The sequence below is a fragment of the Homalodisca vitripennis genome, chromosome 6 (genome assembly GCF_021130785.1).
Source record: "Homalodisca vitripennis isolate AUS2020 chromosome 6, UT_GWSS_2.1, whole genome shotgun sequence".
Classification (NCBI taxonomy): domain Eukaryota; kingdom Metazoa; phylum Arthropoda; class Insecta; order Hemiptera; family Cicadellidae; genus Homalodisca; species Homalodisca vitripennis.
The window spans coordinates 33,503,352-33,524,300 of record NC_060212.1 but is presented as its reverse complement, the minus strand read 5'-3'; the positions used below and the strand labels follow the sequence as shown (position 1 = coordinate 33,524,300).

General features: G+C 35.8%; 1 protein-coding gene across 1 annotated transcript in view; it reads right to left on the bottom strand.

Moving 5' to 3' along the window:
- Nucleotides 1-20,949, bottom strand: part of LOC124364237 (inactive dipeptidyl peptidase 10) — a 246,795-nt gene that overhangs the window by 34,949 nt on the left and 190,897 nt on the right. Inside the window, exon 7 of the mRNA XM_046819563.1 lies at nucleotides 5,568-5,782. Within this exon, the coding sequence (XP_046675519.1) occupies nucleotides 5,568-5,782 (215 nt within the window). The remainder of the gene's footprint in view (nucleotides 1-5,567; nucleotides 5,783-20,949) is intronic.

The window sequence follows — 20,949 nt, the reverse complement described above, 5'->3', positions numbered from 1 at the left end:
CCCATTATAAACTTGCCGATTATAAAATGCCATTGACGTCAAAATGGGTTTAACGGGTTTTTAACGCCTTAAGAAGTTGGTGCATTTTTAATGGAAGCTGGCAATCTGTTGATAAAATGGACACCTGCTTGCGAAGGCAGTGTTCATAAACCACCGGTCTGTGCCTTCCAGAACGGTAGTTGTCTCAGTCTCTTGTCTCATATCGTGCACGTTACGGCCCCTTATCAGGGAACATTTGGACATACAGAATGAAACTGTTTCCAAGATGTAGAGACTGGACAGAGTCAACAGTTGCAAGTTTTTGAAGGCTGGTCGGCACGACTACCTGAAATCCAATATTCGATCGCTTTCTTTTGAAGTTTGATGACTCTCAAAAATTAACTATTTGCACTAAAGCCCCCCAACACAAATCGGTAGGTAAATCAGACCACAATATGCCATCATCAGTACCTGACTCGGGCAGTATTTGGCTAAAGACCTCATAACACAAATGCCTCAGGTTAATTTTGTACAAACTGAGTCGATCTGAGCACTCCGTGTCAACCCTTGATCAAGGTTATTCCAAGGAATGTAGTGGATTTTGTTTTTTCTAGAACGGAGTTTGCTGACATTATCGCACGCCCACGCCCAGAATCCTACTTCGCAAAGAGAAGTTCAAAAAAATGAATTTTGAGGCGTTTGATGTGAGATCGAAATTGGAAGTATTGGACGCAGTATTCTACACGAATTATAGAGCTAAGTAATTTTCAGAAGTTAACAGGATTTTTCCGGACATTTATCAGATATCACTAACACGTGATTCTGAGATGGGTAATGTTGTTTGGGAGTTGGGCCTGTTTCCTATCATGGGTAATGACCATCATTAGGAGTGACTGTGGGAGCTGTATTATTCATACCATCTAGGTAGAAGGAGTGGCTTCTTTGTTTGCAGAAAAGGGAAGGTTCTATCTCACGTTTACGCTTCCTGAAACCTTCTTACGCATTTAAATGATCCTAACATGCTACAAAAATCATCCTTCGCTCGCAATAAGGACCTATCGATCAACCCTGACCTTAAGAGGGTATCATTTGAGGATATTTATGTGCCACTACTACACACTTTCTGTACCCAGTGGTTGAAGTTCTACCATCAGATAAACCAGCATCCATCCATTAATCCATTTGGGTTAATTTGTTATTGAACCCTAATGGAGAATGGGTTGTCCAGATGTAAATGACAACATCAACTTTCTGTACCCAGTGGTTGAGGTTCTACCATCAGATAAACCAGCATCCATCCATTAATCCATTTGGGTTAATTTGTTATTGAACCCTAATGGAGAATGGGTTGTCCAGATGTAAATGACAACATCAACTGTCTGTACCCAGTGGTTGAGGTTCTACCATCAGATAAACCAGCATCCATCCATTAATCCATTTGGGTTAATGTGTTATTGAATTGAACCCTAATGGAGAAAGTGTTGAGGAATACTTTAGTAGGAAATAATAGGTTACAGTGATGTAATCTCGTTCAAATATCCATTACAAACACCAAAAGCTTCGAAGAGATCTCATATTCCAGATGAATCGTTCAATAATCCATTGGAGGTTTAAATAGTCTGACACTGAGATGAGATACAATTTGGAGGTGGGTATTCATCCCAATTCATTATTGTCGCCAGGTATGCCTAGAGCCATCCTAGGATTGTCCAGATATAAACAACATGATTTATATCTGTGCCCAGTACAAGTCTACTACCAGGTTTATACTTCAAGTAAACATGCCTAATCAGAAAAGTGTAGTATGACCAGCTTAGAATAGGGAACGACTATCGAATCATCTTCGCGGAATTTGAATTACGTATCCTCAAAATCGTGATAATATCTGAGTGGTTTCAAGAGAACAGGGAGGTCCTTAAAATTCTCTGGTCATCGGTTACATATTTCTGTGTTCTATCAGTCGACATAAGATAGGGTGAAGACTACACAGGGCACATACACACTTTCTAAACATCTCGTATTATTTTTAAATGACATGCTTAAATAAATATGCATAAGTTTGATGTACTACTAGCTGTTTCCCGCGGCTTCGGACGCCTTTCGTAAGCTTGGCCCGTGTGTGAGCACATCTGGTTCAAGTGAATTATATTTCCAACGCCGATGTAGAATTTAACTTGTTGCCACGATCAAGAAAATCTGTCAAAAGTGTATGTTTATAGCTATTGTACACGTAAATGTACTTATTATAAAGTAGTCTAACACTCTAGCTTAAGTTCAACAGAAGTTGATTTTAAAGCCAAATATACATAACACTTAGCGCCTTCAAATAGAGTTTGGCTATTTAATATACGTAACTGTCTTGTAATTGCAGTTTATAATGTACAGGCGCTTTGATAACGTTAACATTTTCCAGCGCCACCTGGTGGTGATTTACATCAATGGGCATAGCATATAAACCTTATACATGGAAAATACATAATATACATACAAATTTTCATAATGATCGGTCAAATAGTTTCTGAGCCTGTAAAGGACATACAGATATTCATTTACATATAGATAATACCAGTAATAGTTCTTAACTATAATTATTTTGGGAATAATAAATGGATAACTTTGGCTTTCACTGCCGGAATCAATAATACCATTACGTCATTCCGTTCACGCAAAATAACGGTAGTACAAAAATATTCCGCACTCACTGTACAAAGCCACCTTCAGTAGGCAGATGTTAGAGCGAAACTACCCATCGTATACGTCAGCTTATACAGTTGAGGAAAAGGGGCGGGAGCTGTAACGCGATTGGTTGATTTTTAAACTGTCAATGCCAAATGAAGGACAACCGTGAGCAATATAGCCTTTTTACAGCAGACTGCTAGCTTTATAATAAAATTCATGGTATCGTGTTTTTTAAGATATTTCTTTCTTGATCGTACGCAAGTTTTCTATAAGAGGATAAGGTTTCTATTATCCTTGGATAATTTAGGTAAGTTTTGCAAGTACTTTCGTTTTCTTAAATGAGGCACGTTTAGTTTTGAACCATGTTTTGCTGTGGCTGATTTTCCGTATCCTGTGTGTGTGTGTGTGTGTGTGTGTGTGTGTGTGTGTGTGTGTGTGTGTGTGTGTGTGTGTGTGTGTGTGTGTGTGTGTGTGTCTGTGAACTCGTCTAGACGTTAAACGTCCCCGCACGTTACCTTAGCCGCAACGAGAGGAAACCTTTTACACTTCAGGGTTACATTTTGGAATCGTGTCTTTTCCATACTTTATAATTTTTTTTAACACCGGCTTAAACACATTATAATTTTTATTTAATTATGCTACCTACCAATAAGTGTACAGTTATAACTAACATTATAATCCGTTTCTTAGATTGGATTCCGAATAAAAACCAAGGTATGCAGAATTGTTTACTTTTTATAAATTTACTTTTTCTTAATTTATAAATAAAATGCAGAACACTTGAATTTCTAAACCATATACAAATTTTGTTTTGAAGGTTACACCCTTAATAACCTATAACGATGGCAAATGTCCGAAATCCTGTTATCCTTTCATATGCTATTTGTGTGTTTTTTAGAACACATCTATTTAACACTCAGCCAATTATATCCTGAATTGGAAAGAATATATTAATTATAATCATAATAAGCAGGTACTAAGTTCTGTAGAAGTTACATGGTTATAACTTGGAATTCTCGCAGACTCTGTTTCTATTTTCTATCTAAATACTAACAACTATTTACTCTTTTGTTTATTACACCCGGGTAATTTCCTAGTTTCATCTCTTGTCGTTGTTTAGATTGTAGAAGCCTATTACGATAAAACCTTAGCTAACCAGTTTCAAATGGAGTTATTTCATTGAATTTCTCTAGTTAACAACTAGATTGGATCTTAATGGTAGTCATTCTCGTCCTATCGACTTTTCCTTATAAAGTTATAAACTTTACGGGTAGACGTTTTGCTCTATTTTAGACAATTGGTCTAGGTTTATACAAACAGTCAGGTTTATATTGGTGCACTGTGGAACATTGTATTGCTTTGTGTGATAAGCTCTTATAATTTAGTTAAATAATATCTATATATTTAAATGGGCACTAGTTCTATCGCAATAGTCAACATTTTTACAAAATGTCAAACAGATTAATCATTAAGTCTATCTGCTCATTTATTTAAATTCATACACACAGACATCTTTGTTCATGGACATTTCCAAGGCATCAAGACATTTCCACCTCATCTTTCTGGGTGTTCATGTGATTTTAAGAAAAGTTCCAGCAACCAATCTAGAGATATCAGAATAGACTTTCTTAGACAACAATACGTGTTTCAATCGAGTTTTGAACTGGTTGGAGTTGGTAATTTGTTTCATGCTGTCAGGGAGCTCGTTGATTAAACTGACACCAACTTGTTGATGACAGTAGTTCAAAAGCTTTTGTTCTGTGGCTGTTGAGCGCAAAAGTTGTTCCCGCCTCTGAAGTCTCTTAAAGGTGTATATCTCCGCCTCACCATGTTAGCAAAGGATCATTTCCAACATGTAAAGTCAGAAATCCAATCCCTTGGAAGTTTCTCTTCATTATAATTCTGACAACTTGTTTCCAGATTCTATACGCTGTTTCAAATCATGAGCTTACTCTTAGTCTTATGTCGTACTTAAGTGAGGATATGTTTGGGACTTCTGTAGACTGGGGATCAAAATTTATTTTGGGTAGGTGAGGAAAAATGCTTGATACAAATTTATAGCAGTTTTAAGCACAATTTGGATTTGTTTGAATGTCTTGATGGTTATGTGAATAACTATTTTCTTCTTATTTTATAGAAATTGAGTAAAGGAGAAGAGTAAGAACACCTCTTTTCTGATATTTATAATTCCTTAACACATTTTTAAAATAGCCGGCAAACTGGAAACATGCAGAGAGAAAGGGGATGGAATGTGAGAGTTAACCGTTAATTATGGTGACGCTGATACTCAAAGTAGGGGATCACTTAAGGATAGTTTATTTATAGTTTAACTTTAAGTTGAACCCGCACTGGGCACAACAAGAACCGATGTCACTTAAATCTTGTCAACCTGTCACTAACCGCAAATGTCGAGATTTTAGGGTGCAAGTTTAATTCGATAGGTCTAGTCCACTGCGGGAGATGACTGTTGGAGTTGGTGGGGGTTCGTTTCCTAATTGTCAAAGGTTCTTGCTAGCCTCAACAAGGGTGTTCCACCCTCTGCCTGCTTTGACCGGAGAGGCTGGTTCAGAGCTGGCCTCCCCTTCTTCCGGGAGGACATGACTTTGAGATTTAGTTCCCTAATTCTTCCTCGTGGATCTCCATAGGAGGCGGTTCCTACCTCAACCTTACCCATCCAGAATATCCTGTCACTCCGGAAGCAGCGCAAAGGTCCTTATAGGACTATGTGCAATTAGCAAGCTTTTTGTCCTAAGAGAAAAAATATACTCACAGATTCTCATGTACGAAACAGATGCGCATCAGAACTATACGAGAACTTGCTCATTGGATCTTTTACCTATTTTAAAAGACTACTTTAAAGGGTTATAGCTAATACATACAGGAAAACCGAAGAGTGCACGATGGCTCACCTTGATACAGCCAGTCCGGGACGCCATTGTAGAGGAGGCTGGGCTGACCGGTGGCTGTGATGCGGAAGTCTGTGTTGCTGACCGGTGAGTAGCGGACGTAGATGTCGTTGTCGGCGACCAGCACAAGTCTCGTGGTGTTGCCGCACCACCGCGCCACCTGCAGCCACGTCTGGGACACCTTGGGCGAGTCGCTGAGCCGCACAGGGATGTGATGGCTGCGGGCAGAAAAATTGTTCCGTCAGGATTTAATAGCTTTACGTGATAGATACCAATTTGTTTAGACCTCACCAATTGCATGAATGAACAGTACTACATTTAATTAATTTAAGACCTTGTTCGCTCCTGGTGAGAAGATCTAAAACGCACTCAAAATTTTAATCATTACAAAGCTCTGTTGAAACACCTTTTGGCGTCAAATGCGTTTTACCGTTTTTGCGTTTTTTTTATCTGTCGATGAGTTCTTGACATGCTGCTGGAATAATTAATCTCTAATTTCTGTGCGGGTCTGACGGTCCTAATAGTACTGAATGAGAGAATGAATGATCACTTATGTATGTTTGAATGTATGTGTGAATGCCTTAGCTATATGAGCTAAAAAGAATGACGCTTGCAATACAATGTACATATTGTCAAACTGCTATAAAATTATTATTATTATTATTAGAACTTCCAAAAAGAAGACATTGTTGAGAAGTGCTATCAGTGGGAAGTTTCTTGAATTAATGCATACAACAGAAAGTTTCCCAAGTGGACTCGTTGCCGAACCATATTACAGTGATTGGAACCCTGTAGACATTGGAGACGTGCAGTTACCTTGAGTCAATGGGTTGCGATAACCGTCATGCTCACAATCCTAAGAACAATGCTAAGAACTGTTGTCCGTAAGGGGCTAAGGATGGAGCATACCGAATTAGACCGCAGTTACCTAAGGCTGCCATTATTCCAAAATTGGGGTGGAATCACCCAACCAATAAATTACCATTAGGGACATACTCTAATGGCGTGGGGTAACAAGGAAGCCGTCATCTAACTTTAGTGCACTGATATATCAAGTTAGAAAAGTACTAGCTCCTACCAAGAAGAAACCAAACAAGCACGTAAATTCCGTTAAAAACCATGGGGAGACGAGATAATGTTACTCTTATGTATAATTTTATGAAAAATATCCTGATATCCTGACTCAATTGGTTGGTAGATATTTTGGCACCCTAGGTTCCGAAAATGAAGCCATTCTTTGAAGTGATGAAAGGAAATTCAAAAATAAGGAATTAAATAGCCTCTAATACTCTTTGGGTCAGAGAATAGTCTACCACACATGATCAACATGCATGCGACTGATTCTGTAAGAAATACTGCGCCTTTGGATCATTAGAAAATATCTTAATTAAATTGCCGGTGTTACTCCATGGGTCAGAGAATAAATCTTCTCACACATGATCAATATGCATTCTGCATGTGACTGATCCTGTGACAAATACTCCACCTATGACATTAGAAAATCTACTCCCGTGTCCGGAAAGTCTTCGAAGCTGCAAGAAAATACTGCAATCTAATGTCATTTACATTCAAAATTGCTAACTATAAGTCAAGTTTACTACCTAACTATGTGGTTAATCAGCCAAAAACTATTTACAATTGTAATCGAGTAAAAAGTAGGTAAAAGACAGCAGAGAAACGAAACCCAACGTTTAATAATTTTAGCTAGTATTGCAGGTGACAAGTTTTAAGAGTGTGAAAAGACCCTTTACATCTTTGTCCTTAAGAACACTCTGGGAAACTCACACTTGAGGGAAAGTATTTGTCGGAAGGAGGGGAAGGAGGGAGAATCACGTGACTCTGGGGAAATATTCTGCTTGTTCAGTTTAAAGACTAGTCTTTAACGCTGATGGGGGAATGTAGTCTCTGGTGACTATGAAGCCTATTTAACTTGGACTTAAACAGCGAAAAAGCAATCCTCAAGTCAAGCTTGACTCCCCTCCTCATTGATGACAACGGCTTGAAACTCAATACGTAGTAACTTTTCTTATCTAGAATATTTCTGTAAAACCAACAGTATATCACTGTTATTAAATTTATATTCATGGGAAAATCGACCTTACAATCATTACATGGAATGCCGATAAAAACCTCGTTCGTATGACAGCGTTTGAGATGTACTTCGTGGAAACCTTACGAATGCATGAGACATTACAAACTCTGCTTAAGTATTCTCTCGGACTGGAGTAGGAACTTCAGCAACTTCGCTGTAAAGGAAAGTTCCACCTTCCTGCCAGAGTTTTAATAAGTTCGACTTTGTTAAAACAGACAAAGCCGAGCACTTTCTTAGGACAGTACATGAATATTCTGGACTATGGTGACCAATTACGCTGTGACCAGTGGCTTATCTGGGATATAATTAATATCTGTAAATTATTCATTTACTTGAGTTTAATTTACTTAACTCTGTGATTAATTTTGAAGTTATCACATCGTCACCTTCTCGTTTAAAGTCGTATTTCCCTTTTTATCTCTGTTACATCTATTCTGACAATATAATTATTACCTGCAAGAGAAATATAAACCAGAAAGATGGTGTATTGTTCATGAAGTCCCCTTTTTACTTTTTCAGTTTTAATTGTGACACATGAGCTTTCCTGATGACATCCACATCATTTACATCTTGAATTATTTATTGCTTTAGTTACTTTGTGAATAGTTTAGTAAGAACCACAGAAAGAATTACACAAGTTTGCTTGAAACTTGTTGGGTTTTCTTTACTTAAAACTGAGTTGAAACTGAGTTTTTAAGTATACTTCGCTCTCAACACAGAGAGGGTGTTCATTTTTGATAACATTGTAAACACTTCTTTCTTGAGTCTTTAGCTTAACGAAGGCTTTTTGGGGACGTTCGCGATCACTTGCTTTCTACATATCACCCTGAATAAAATCGTTTATTTCCAACAAGTTTGTGATTAAAGAATTTGGCAAATTTCTGAACATAAGTTTGTATGGTGAAAAGGGGGTAAAGGATTGGCGTGTTGTACCATTGTAAATCATAAATACTTTAAGTTATAGACTACGAAAACACTGCAAATTGTCACTTACCAATGTTTTACAATACGAAAAGCTGTGAACCGCAATATATTGTCCCACACTTTAGTAATTGACTGAGTCTTCACATCTCCCAACGGATACAACAAAAACATACTTACTATGGTGATCCAAAATTATTAATACATTTTTGTTTCCACAGGATGACTCTGTAAATGGGTCAAACAAGTCAACGTAAAGATTGACCACAAAGTCTGTAGTTTTGTATACAATATTAAGATCAATATGAGCAGTAAAATTAGGAACAGAGCCAGAGTTGGAAGAAAAATATCAAACATGGAGAAGTCATGGAATCATACTGTGACAAATACACAGTCTGTGTCTTTGTATACAATATTAGGATCAATATGAGCAGGGGGGATAAGGACCAGAGGCAGAGTTGAATGACAAATATCCAACACGTGACTAATCACGAATCATACTTTGACAAATACAAAGTTTATTCTTTATTACAAAAAATTAAAATGACTACATTTAGGGAACTTATTTTAAAGGACTATAAATTCAAGATATAAACATTTTAAAAGCTCAAATCTATAGCACCACGTTAGCCAGCAATTGAGCTAGCTGATGAAACCAGATATTGTGATAGCTACTTTAACTCTTGGCAATATATAGTAAGTGAGTTACAATAATGAGAGTGGACACAGTATCTTTCACAGTATCTATTCACATGTATCTAAATAGATACATGTTGTGAAAAGGGTTAAGCTCAGAACCAGAGCTGGCTGACTAATATACAGCACGTGAATATTCATGAATAATAATGTAATAGATACAGAGGCTTTGCCTTATTATAAAAATTGTCCTTCATGTCAGAAGATTCTTCATAGGCATGAGTCTGGTTAAATTGATTGTCTTAACTTATATTATTTATTTTGTAACTTGAGAGCAAAATGTACTATGCATTACAGACAATAAAGAACGATTACTAATAAATTACATAATAATATATACTTATTTATTTATATATATATATATAATTTATTATAAAATATATATTTCAAAATACAACTACTATAAGATGTTTGTAAAACCCACGAGTTTAATAAGACAGGTCCTTTCGGTTTAACATTGTTCCTACCAAACAAACAAAATTACCCACTGTTCAAGCCGAATCTGTCGAGTTAATTTGGTGTTAATTTGGACATGTATTAACTGGTTTATTTTTTGTAATTTAAAATGAACACTGGTTTTAAGCAATAGCGTATCAGTGAAAAGGCGGTTTAGTAATAATAGTTCGCAACTTCTGATTCTATAATAGGAAATTACCGATCAGTGCAGTATCGTCATCAGTCATGAAATATAACAAGATATGACTCACGTCGAACATCATAAATCAGCCCAAGTTGTCACATCACACGATATTGCATGTCTACGTGTAAACACAAACCATATGTCTAATATTTAAAAGTGTCCTTAACCTTTGACCTGTTATATGATAGCAGTATGTTTTGTAACTTAACATGTAAACATAAACATCCCATAGCGCAAAGTGTGAAAACTTGGTGAAGCTATGCATTGTTTACGGTATGTATATGAAACATGTATATGAAGGGTATAACACATATTTTTATTGTTCTATAAAAAATAAGTTTTTACTAACAAATTTGTTAGAAAAGCCGTTTTTATGTAGTTTATAAATTGATTAAAACGTGGTCACCTCCTGAAGCCACTTTTCCAGTTCATACTACTAGCTTGAAAACTCTGTCTATGTGGATACCGCCATGACGCAAAAATACATAGCTTAAATCGAACCACTTTTGGGATCAATATGAGCAGGAGAATTAGGATTAGAGGCAGAGTTGAATGACAAATATGAAAAACGTAACTAGTTATGAATCATACTGTGATAAATATAAAGTCTGATGTATCTTATACAATATTAGGATCAATATGAGCCGGAGAATTAGGATGAGAGGCAGAGTTGGATGACAAATATGAAACACGTAACTATTTATGAATCATACTGTGATAAATATAAAGTCTGTTGTATCTTATACAATATTGGGATCAATATGAGCAGGAGAATTAGGATTAGAGGCAGAGTTGAATGACAAATATCAAACACGTAACTATTTATGAATCATACTGTGATAAATATAAAGTCTGTTGTATCTTATACAATATTGGGATCAATATGAGCAGGAGAATTAGGATTAGAGGCAGAGTTGAATGACAAATATCAAACACGTAACTATTTATGAATCATACTGTGATAAATATAAAGTCTGTTGTATCTTATACAATATTAGGATCAATACGAGCAGGAGGATTAGGATGATAGGCAGAGTTGGATTGCAAATATCAAACACTTAACTAGTTATGAATCATATTGTGATAAATATAAAGTCTGTTGTATTTTATACGATATTAGGATCAACGTGAGCAAGAGAATTAGGATGAGAGGCAAAGTTGGATGACAAATCAAACACTTAACTAGTTATGAGTCATATTGTGATAAATATAGTCTGCTGTATCTTATACAATATTAGGATCAATATGAGCAAGAGAATTAGGATGAGAGGCAGAGTTGGATGACAAATCAAACAGTTAACTAGTTATGAGTCATACTGCGATGAACATAAAGTCTGTTGTATCTTACAAAATATTAGATTCAATGTATTTAGGACATTTATTTTAAAGGGATTTGTATTTAACATATAAATATTTTTCAACCCAAATCAATTGCACTGTGGTAACCAACAATTGAGCTAGCTAATGTAAATATATAATGTGCTAGTTCAACATTTTTAAATGTAAAGGCCCATTAAGTGACCCATCATTTGAAAGGTCTTAATATAAAAGAAGGAGAAAAGAGAAGACTAGATCATTCTATCTCAACCCAGTAAAAAATTAATTTAACTTTATTAAGGTTTTGACTTAATTAATGCAATTGAACTGCCATTTAACTGCAGTCCAGTCCAGGCGTTGTCACTCCAAGCAATATTTGGGTATGTTTGAACTCTTTACTTTCCCTTCTTTTATTTTTTCAGTTCTTCATTTTTGTATGTATTAATAACTCGCATACCTGAAAAAGAGGATAGATCCAAACCTCGAAACGTCGCGTTATACCTTTTGTAACATATAACGATGAAAATGTCTGAAATCCTGTTATCCTTTCAAACCTTCCATCGTCAATAACAAACTGTAAACAAACATTGATTGTGCAACAGTTGAATGATTTAGTTTATTCTACAAACCCCAGGGGGTAATTTCTAAATCGCATGCTAGTATATAGAGCGCTCGGAAGCCAGTATTTGACTACGGGTATAAAGTGGGAACATTTTCTGATAAATATCAGACATAGGCGTTATAGATTAACATATAGCGTGTTCGCTATCTCCGGTCTCAACCTCGTGAGGAAGCTTCTTGATTTATAGCCCGGCCTACCCAGCCACGGGCTGGGATCAAACCTGGGAGTCGCCTATAATAATAATATTTCTAAATTACTCTTTATAGTTTAGTGCCTTAATTTTGTTTTGATTTGTTTTTTAAGGTTGAATATTTTAAAACACTACTGTCATTGCGATCTCATCTAGTTAGAACTCGAGATATAATATACTCCATGTGTATTACGAAAGGCTACATTTATACAGGGTGTTCAGTTAATTGTAACAGATATAATTGGCTGGGTTAGCGATGCGTAGCCTATGAGACTCAAAAACCTAAAAAATTTCATTTATATCTGTCCATCCGCAAGATCCCTGGAAAAAAACGAAAGTGAAGATTTTCATTTCTGTATAGTGTCCCACTAGGATGCATCTATCGGATTAGGCTGAGCGTCAGCGAAGTTTTTAAATTAGTATTATGGGTAACCATGATGGCATCGAGAAAATCACAAAATAAATAGATTTGTAAAGAAACTAAGTTTACAATAATATGGAATTTTAACATAGTAGCACATATAACCTAACTTATCTGTAACTCATCGAGAAAGATATCATTGTGTTAGTAAACTCTTAAATTTTGCATGGACATTCATTGATATGTACGGTAGACAAGAGTGACTTAAGTAATAAATGAATGAGTTGTCCGCGGGGGTTTTAAATTTGGGTAGGGTGCAATAAGCGGATCCGGTTTTTATATCGAAATTGGCAAACGATATTACTTAATCATAACCATCGATATAATCATACGATAATAATATTGATTAATTATTTTGAACTATTAATTTAAATAATCTATATCAACAGCTGTAAACACTTTTAAATAATACACGAAGGGTAATATTTCAATTTTACATAAGTAATTTTAACTATTAAAAATGGCAGTCAATTTTAGAAAACTACTCGACATTGCTTTGAAAGATAATACATGCTTTTCGTGGCTTCAACATGTTGGACTCGTACTGAAAACCCCATTATGTGAAATTTGTGGGAAAGAAACAACTGTAATTGTGAGAGGAGCAAATATGGTCGTATTCAGTTTTCCTAATTTTGGTTATAATAATTTTTAAATTCATATTTTAATTTAAAACATATGATTGTTATTGAGGACTATAGATACTTTTATATCGATTGATAGCCTAGGATTTGATATGCGAATACGTATTGATGACTATATTCTGCGATATAAAAAACCGGGTCCGCTTATCGTACCCTACCCGTAAATTTGTCTGTATTATTGTCTGTGTGTCTGTCTCTCCGAAATATCTCAAGAAAGAAATGGGTATAGACAAGAAAGTTTGCATGTAACCTCAGCCGAGCGTGTTACACAACACGTGGGGTGTTGTATTCTTTGTTAAATTATAGCCGATAGCATGAAATAATTGAAAGTTCGATCACAAGTGTTTACATTTAAATAACAGGTCAAAGGTTGAGGACACCGGAAGTTTACTCAGGTATGTGCTGTATGCACACGTAGACATGCAATATCGTGTGATGTGACAACTTGGGCTGATTTATGATGTTCAATGTGGGACATATCTTGTTATATTTCATGAATAATAACGATACTCGACTGATCGGTAATTTTCTATTATAGAACCAGAAGTTGCAAACTTGCTAAACCGCTTTCCGCAAATTGAAGTTTTATAAAAAGTCTCCACATGAAATCTTTCTCGACATAGCTTGCCAGATTATACATTCAGATTTTTGTTCATTAAACTGTGTGCCATATCAGTGTTTAAAGCATAGATGTGTGCACATCGAGCTACAAAATGATTCTGTAAGTTTTTGGAAAGTTAGCATACACGTGTGAATATGTCACACGATTGAATCTCCTGTGCGTGTATTGAGTTTTTTTTTTACAAATGTATTTATTCTGTTAAAAATATTCGCTGACGCTCAGCCAAATCTCATGAATTGACACGGAAATGATCGAACTTAGTGTTCTTCATATAGAAATGAAGCACACTTCGTGCAAAATTTCAAGTCTATACACCTGTACCGTTAATTAGTTAATTAGATTTTATATAATGTAAATTTCACAACCTAGTCAGCCAGTACAATTTAAGATTATTTTTTTATCCAATGTTCCGGAACTAAATTATCGCCGGAGTAACTACCTATTTGGCACGCGTATGAATATTTTATTCTAACCCTTTGTAGCAGCCCAACTACGTGACCGATTAGACCTCGCGCGCCATGTCCTTAAGCATAGGCGTAGCGTGACCTAATAATTTGGGGGGGGGGCACGGGGTCTCCGGGGGGGGGGGGGTGTCCCGTGGAAACTTTTTTGAAAACTACCACTTAAGACCTAAAGTAAAGTATATGTGGTATTTTTGTTAAACATTGGTTTTAATCAATTTTTACTATAATTGATGGATTGTAAAAAAGACTCAATTTCAAATTATACAAGTTTATTCTATTCTAGACATAACTGCAAGGACATTTATAAACACAAAAAAAACAAATTTGTGTACAAGACAAAGTTTTAAGGTGGAACAGAACTACAGTAATGGTTTTCCAACGAACCAATTTCGTTACTTCTAATGAAGCATTAGCCTCCTATCCGCTAGATTTGAAAATCTGTCAACTAAACAGATATAGTTTTTTATCTTTCATGTATTCAGACGTCAATTCTTGCTCAATAGACATCAGGGCAAGCCCACTTAAGCGGTCTTCTGTCATGGTGCTTCGAAGAAATGTCCTTTAGCCTTCGTAGTGTAGAAAACGATCTTTCTTTCTGCGCTTGCTGTTTGTGATAGGCCACGAAAGTGATATTTCTAGTAGCTGCCAAACATCTGGGTGCACTGGCTTGAAGATCATTCTCAATAAAAAAATCAGCCAACTCTTGGAACGTTATTCTTGTGGTTGCTTTGTCTGTTTTGACAAAATTGTTCTTTGCATAAACAGTGAAAAAAACTTAAGATTTACAGAGAAACTTGAAGACAAGTTATAAAACTTTTGGATTGCCATAACAGCGTTGTTGTCAATTTCGTCCAATTAAAATAGTAACTGGGCAATGCAGTTGATTTTATCATAATCGTTCTTGGAAAAACGAGATTGCAGGTTTACAATTACTGTGTCTAAAGCAGCAAAGTAAATGCCAAGTCTTAAAACATCTGTTCAGGTTCAGGTTCAGGTGATTGATGAAATGCAGCATCTGAAGAGCTACTACTAGCTTCAAGTTTTTTCGGAATCTTCCGTTTGCGTGGTAGTGAAGGCCTTTCAACTGACAAACCTTTCATACCATATTTGTTACACTGTTCTTCTGACTCATTCCCACATCTGAATAAAGCCATCATCATTTCTGTCCAGTTTTAAAACAGTCAATGACTGATTCAACTTTTTGCAAAAACCTTAGAAATGTCAAGAGATTCACTCTGCAGTTCTTTGGAGAGTATATCAGTCTGACTCAAAACGCTGTGCAATAGTTTTAAACTGAATACAAATTCAAATGTGCTGATTTGTTTGGCTAGACCATCAGCTTCGGCTGCAATTTTACGATTTGATACATCGTTTGCAATAACTTTCCCAAAGTTTCGTACACTTCAGGGAGCTTGCTCTAGAATTACATGGATTGCTTTGTGTCGAACTGTCCATCTAGTTCGAGACAAGCTCACCAGTCTTTTCATTTTTGTTTCTCCGCTTTGCTTACATATTGATTCAAATATTGAAAACCTGTAGCTGATGCATTAATTAAGTTATACAGGTGATTTACTATGGATAAGCAATTCCGAAGCTGTCATATTTCTTCACAAAATCTCTGAACAGCCAGATCAAGCAAGTGGGCATGGCAGTGTGTGTACAAAGCTTTAGGCTCTTCTTCTTCTTGGAACCTTGAGGCAACACCTTTGAATTTGCCGCTCATGTACTAGCTCCATCATATGCCTGGCCGTGCATTTTATTTAAGCTTATATACCCAACTGCTGCAGATACTGTTTAATAGTGTGATGTAAATTTTCACCAGTAGTGTCTGACACATCAACGAAGCCCAAAAACCTTTCATTGATTTTAATGTGTCCATCTATTTTAGTAATGTATCGAATGCAAATGCTAAGCTAGCTGTTCACGGGTTGAAAATATCCGTAGTTTCATCACAAATAATTGAGTAGGCCAAAGCCTCACTCACCTCTTGGACAATTTGTTGAAGCATTTCACTTTTTATGCAATCTATTATCTCATTTTGTACCTGGGCACTTTTGTATGAATGGACTGGGGATTTCATTAATGTTTGGATTCCTTCCTCTCCATTTGAGTAGATCTCAGTTGTAGCAGTTCTATAAAGTTCCCCCCCTGTTAAATGAAGCAGTACTCTCATCATGTCCTCTTAAGGCAAGATTCTGTTTTCCAAGGAATAGGATGTTTTTCAATTATGAATTTTAAATACCTCCTATTCATCTCAACCATTTTTAGTATGTGCCGAGGACAACGAATTCTGCTACCGTGCCTTCCTGCTTTTTCTATACTCATTGAGAAAACTGTTTAGATTTTTGATGCATTTCACTATTCTCATGTTTCCTGAATTTTTTCCAAAGCTTTCTTCCAATTGTTCATGCCCAGTTTAGTGAATGACTCCTCCCCCGCGACCAGACTTATGTTGACAAAATAGTCGGCATGGGTAACAAAATGCAGCGTCTTTAATGGGGCTATATTCGACCCAATTAAATTCACTGTACCAGGATTCTTTGAACTGCCTCGATTTGGATTGAATCTTGCTTACCTTAAAACAATCAACAGGCTGAAATGCTCCTTTTACAATATCTGCACTTTGTACTCCCAATGAAGGATCTTACTTTCGCCCTGGAATGTAAGCATCACGATCTGGGCGTAAACAAGATGGCGATTTCATCACCAACGCTACCTCCAGTGCTACTTTCCCGCTAAATGTCTATCTTCATTTACACTTTCACTTGAATTTCCAAGTTTTTTTTAAAGAATGTTAGTACAGAGGACTGTTTCTTAGACATGATAACAAACGAACATCCGCAAAAATTACACAAACAATAGCAGCTCAGCTAGTAACAATAAGCTTATTGAACGAATAAAAACGTGGCGACCACCTACACAACACAACACACGCGCACTGAGCTGGTATGATATCCCTCGCCAGGCGTCGTCAATGCTCGGAGGCCCTCGGCCGGCGTCGGCTGGGCTCGGGTGCATTCGATCGGCTGCTCCAGCTCGGGCGCAACCGGCCAGAGTCGGCTCACCGGCACTTGTAAATTTAGTTTGTAAACACGCGCATACTTTACACACACAGAATCAAATTAGATGCATACAGAAAAATAGACTAACGGGGGATCTATATTAGTTATTCATTCGTAACTTTTAGTGTATACATATACGTAATTTAAAGATAATTTATATTATTTTTTTCTTTTTTTGCATAATGTTGGGGGGGGCACGTGCCCCCCGTGCCCCCCCGGCCCGACGCCACTGTCCTTAAGTAAAATTTATCTTTTCGTATTATTAAATTAGCCCTTTGATGCCAAACATATAAAAATGAATGTAACGTAAAGTAAAGTTGTAAATAGTAAAGTAACTTACCCTTGAAGATCTTTTATTTGCTTGATTGAAATAGATACAAGTTGTGGCGTCGTCCTTCTGACGAGCACGTTGTTGTAATAAGTGTTTTGTATCATTAAATGGCTAATACCGTCGCGAATTTGTTTTAGGCGAGATCACGTATCTCACGGATCTCACGTATCTCACGTATATCACGTATCTCACATATTGTTTGAGTAGATTGCTACCATTTTCATAACTTCTACTCCTCTTCTAGTAATCACCGACTAGAAATAACCGTTCCTAGACTACAGCTTCAATGTCTCGTGCCAAGACGCCGACGCCAGGGTTTTGAGTCTACATATTGCGAAGGGAAGTGAAATCTTAATGTTTTATAAAGTAAAACATCGTAGGCATAATTCCATAGAACATTGGATATTTTAGGACCACCTATCAGATATACATTTTTAGTTCTTGTACTCTAATTGGCAGCAACGTGGCAAGGCAAACATCTAATTTAACAACTAAAAGTGGTGCTTGTAAGTTTCACTGATTAAATTCAACTTATAAGTAAACTTTGCAATTCGAGTATTTATTACTACGACCTCAGAAGTCACCACCCCCATGTGTTATCGTCATTCGGTACACACCAATTCGTTTTTTAAATATCGTGCAGACAGACAAACAGAATTAAATGTTCTCAGCGCCCGATTGATAGGCTTCGCTACGGCTCAGGCAATGAATATTACATTTAATATGTACTGTTGTATTTAATACAAAATATTTGGTACACGTTTCAGTCATCTGGATGCTTAAAAAACAGTGTGTTCTGAGAACCGAAGTCAACAAATTTAGAAAATCTGAATAACTGAATAGTGTAAAATCTCTGGAAAAACGTCCAATAATTAGAAAAATCAATACATTAATTTTATGACAGTTTTGAATATTTTTTGGCATCTAGTGAAGGTAAGTTATAACACTTAATTTAAGTAGCACAGATTTGTTCATGATGTAAAATATTATTATTTTGCAAACATTAAAATAATTGTTATGGTGGAATATTAAAACAATACATAAAAACGAATCTATAAATATAAATGTCGTTGAATATAAAGAAAATAAGGTTCGACAAATTGTCTGAGCGTCAGCGAACTCCATCACTCATGAGACTTCATTTATACACAGGGAAGATCGAGTTTAATGCAAGTCCCTTCCATGGGTGTATGTCCCTTTCATAGGTGCAAGTCCTTTTAATGGTTTTAATGGGTGCCTAACCATTTCATGAGTGCATATCATTTTCATGGGTGCAAGTCCTTTTCATGGGTGCATGTCCCTCCATGGGTGCATGTCCCTTCCATGGGTATGGCCCTTTTATGGGTGCATGTCCCTTTTATGGGACACCCATCATTCTATACTTAGCGAAACATGGTCTAGTGACTTTATCCTTGTTTCTGATAGTGAACAAAACACTTGTAAATTTTAATAAACAAATTAGGAAACAAGATTTCGGCAGTGACTGCATTTCGGTTTTAGAGGTTGTCACAGACTTATCTAGTGTAGACGACTTTTGAAAGTTTCTTTGATATCTAATAACAAATGTGAAACAGGAAAGTTTCCGAAAGGATTAAAACCCGGAATCTTTGTTGCGTAATTGGTGTTTAGCTTATCTTGTAGAGATATATTTTGATTTCGCGTACGTGCAAATCTGGTGCTAAATAAAACGTGTGTTTTGTAGCAATAAAAATGCAACCCATCTTAGAGGTGTTAGTTGTAAAATAATTTATCGATTTTTATCAATGAGATGCATGACTACTCTGTTTTGAAGTTTCATGCTGATATGACTATAAATAACGAATTTTAAATTCAGGCTTATACCATAAAGAGTTTTTAATTTCATTAGTGATATTAATACTTAACATATAAATTCCTATGGGCAGTTCTAAACACAACTATATGTATATGAAAAATAGATTGGAGGGAGTGACATGTTTTATTTATTATATTTTTCCTTTACTTACAACTAAGTAATATTTTGTTAAGAAAAAGTATTTTTTAAAGTTACTTTAACTAATAAAGAAATGTAAATTTTCTTTATTTGTGAATGAAAACATATTCCTTAATATCTAAGGTATCAAGCAGAATTGTTGTACAACGATAACGGTTGGCGGAAATATAAAAATTTGAGCAAATAAAAAATAATTAAATGAATATATTTCAAAACAGAAGTAAATTTTTATCAAAATACGTGTTAAACCTTTTAAATATTTGTAGTCAATAAATCACTGACGAACTAATAAATTGAACGTAATCAAATTTATTTTGAGAGAGAGAGAGAGAGAGAGAGAGAGAGAGAGAGAGAGAGAGAGAGAGAGAGAGAGAGAGAGAGGGGGGGGGGGGCGACAAGAGAACATGAAGGCTCAATGGCTGCTGTACAAACACAAAGTTAAGGGTGAGAACCTCCCCACTACTTTGTATGGGTCTACTACTCTACACATAGTCAAGTCAAGTGGGTCTCTTGCATATCAAACAAGGGTCAGTTGAAGATGGGAAATTTTCCGAGCCCATCATTTTTTTCATTATTTCTACCTGGTATTGTTGTTTATAAATAAGATTTCATTACATTCTGACACATAGCACAACATATGGCGATTCAAATCTAGGCTGTTTCTAAAAAAGGAATATTGGTTCTGTCTCCAGTTATACTATTACAAATGCAATCAAGTCAAATAAAATCTTATCCTTGGGGGTTCGGTTGATATGTTTGTTTCGGAACTACCTGAACGAATAAAGTCTATTCATGGAGTTAAAAGGATTTTTTTTAAACATACGCACAAAAAAGTTAATGATTGTATATACATCGCTTGAAACTACATAATTAGACCAATTTTGCACCAGCTTCTGGAACTAAATTGAAGGTTGATATATCCCACTAAGTTTTCAGTATTTTGGTAATTTTCTCTGTTTGTTGAATAATAAACGGTTCTAATAATTATAAAGTTGTTCACTAGGCTTCGCCTCCAGACTATGGATGTTTTTCCCTGAAGAGTATTGATAAGTAACTTATTACATTAACTAGCGCCAGAGACCGGACCTTCGCTAAACATAAACTTTAAATTTTAGGATTTTAAATATATATATATATATTTCTTTAAAATAAAAAATAGCAAGATAGTAATACAAAATTCTATACTTCGGCTTAAACCGTCTTTTGTAAATAAAACAAAACATTATAAATAGGGCTATAAGAAGACAATAAACATAGAACATCACACAGAAAATGACAATAAAAAATGAATGAGGTAGAATGATAAACACATGATTTTTTAATAAATTAATGTTTTTGACTGTCATCTGAAATTTAATCTATTTTGTAATTTTTGGTTTGCTGACGAGCTAATG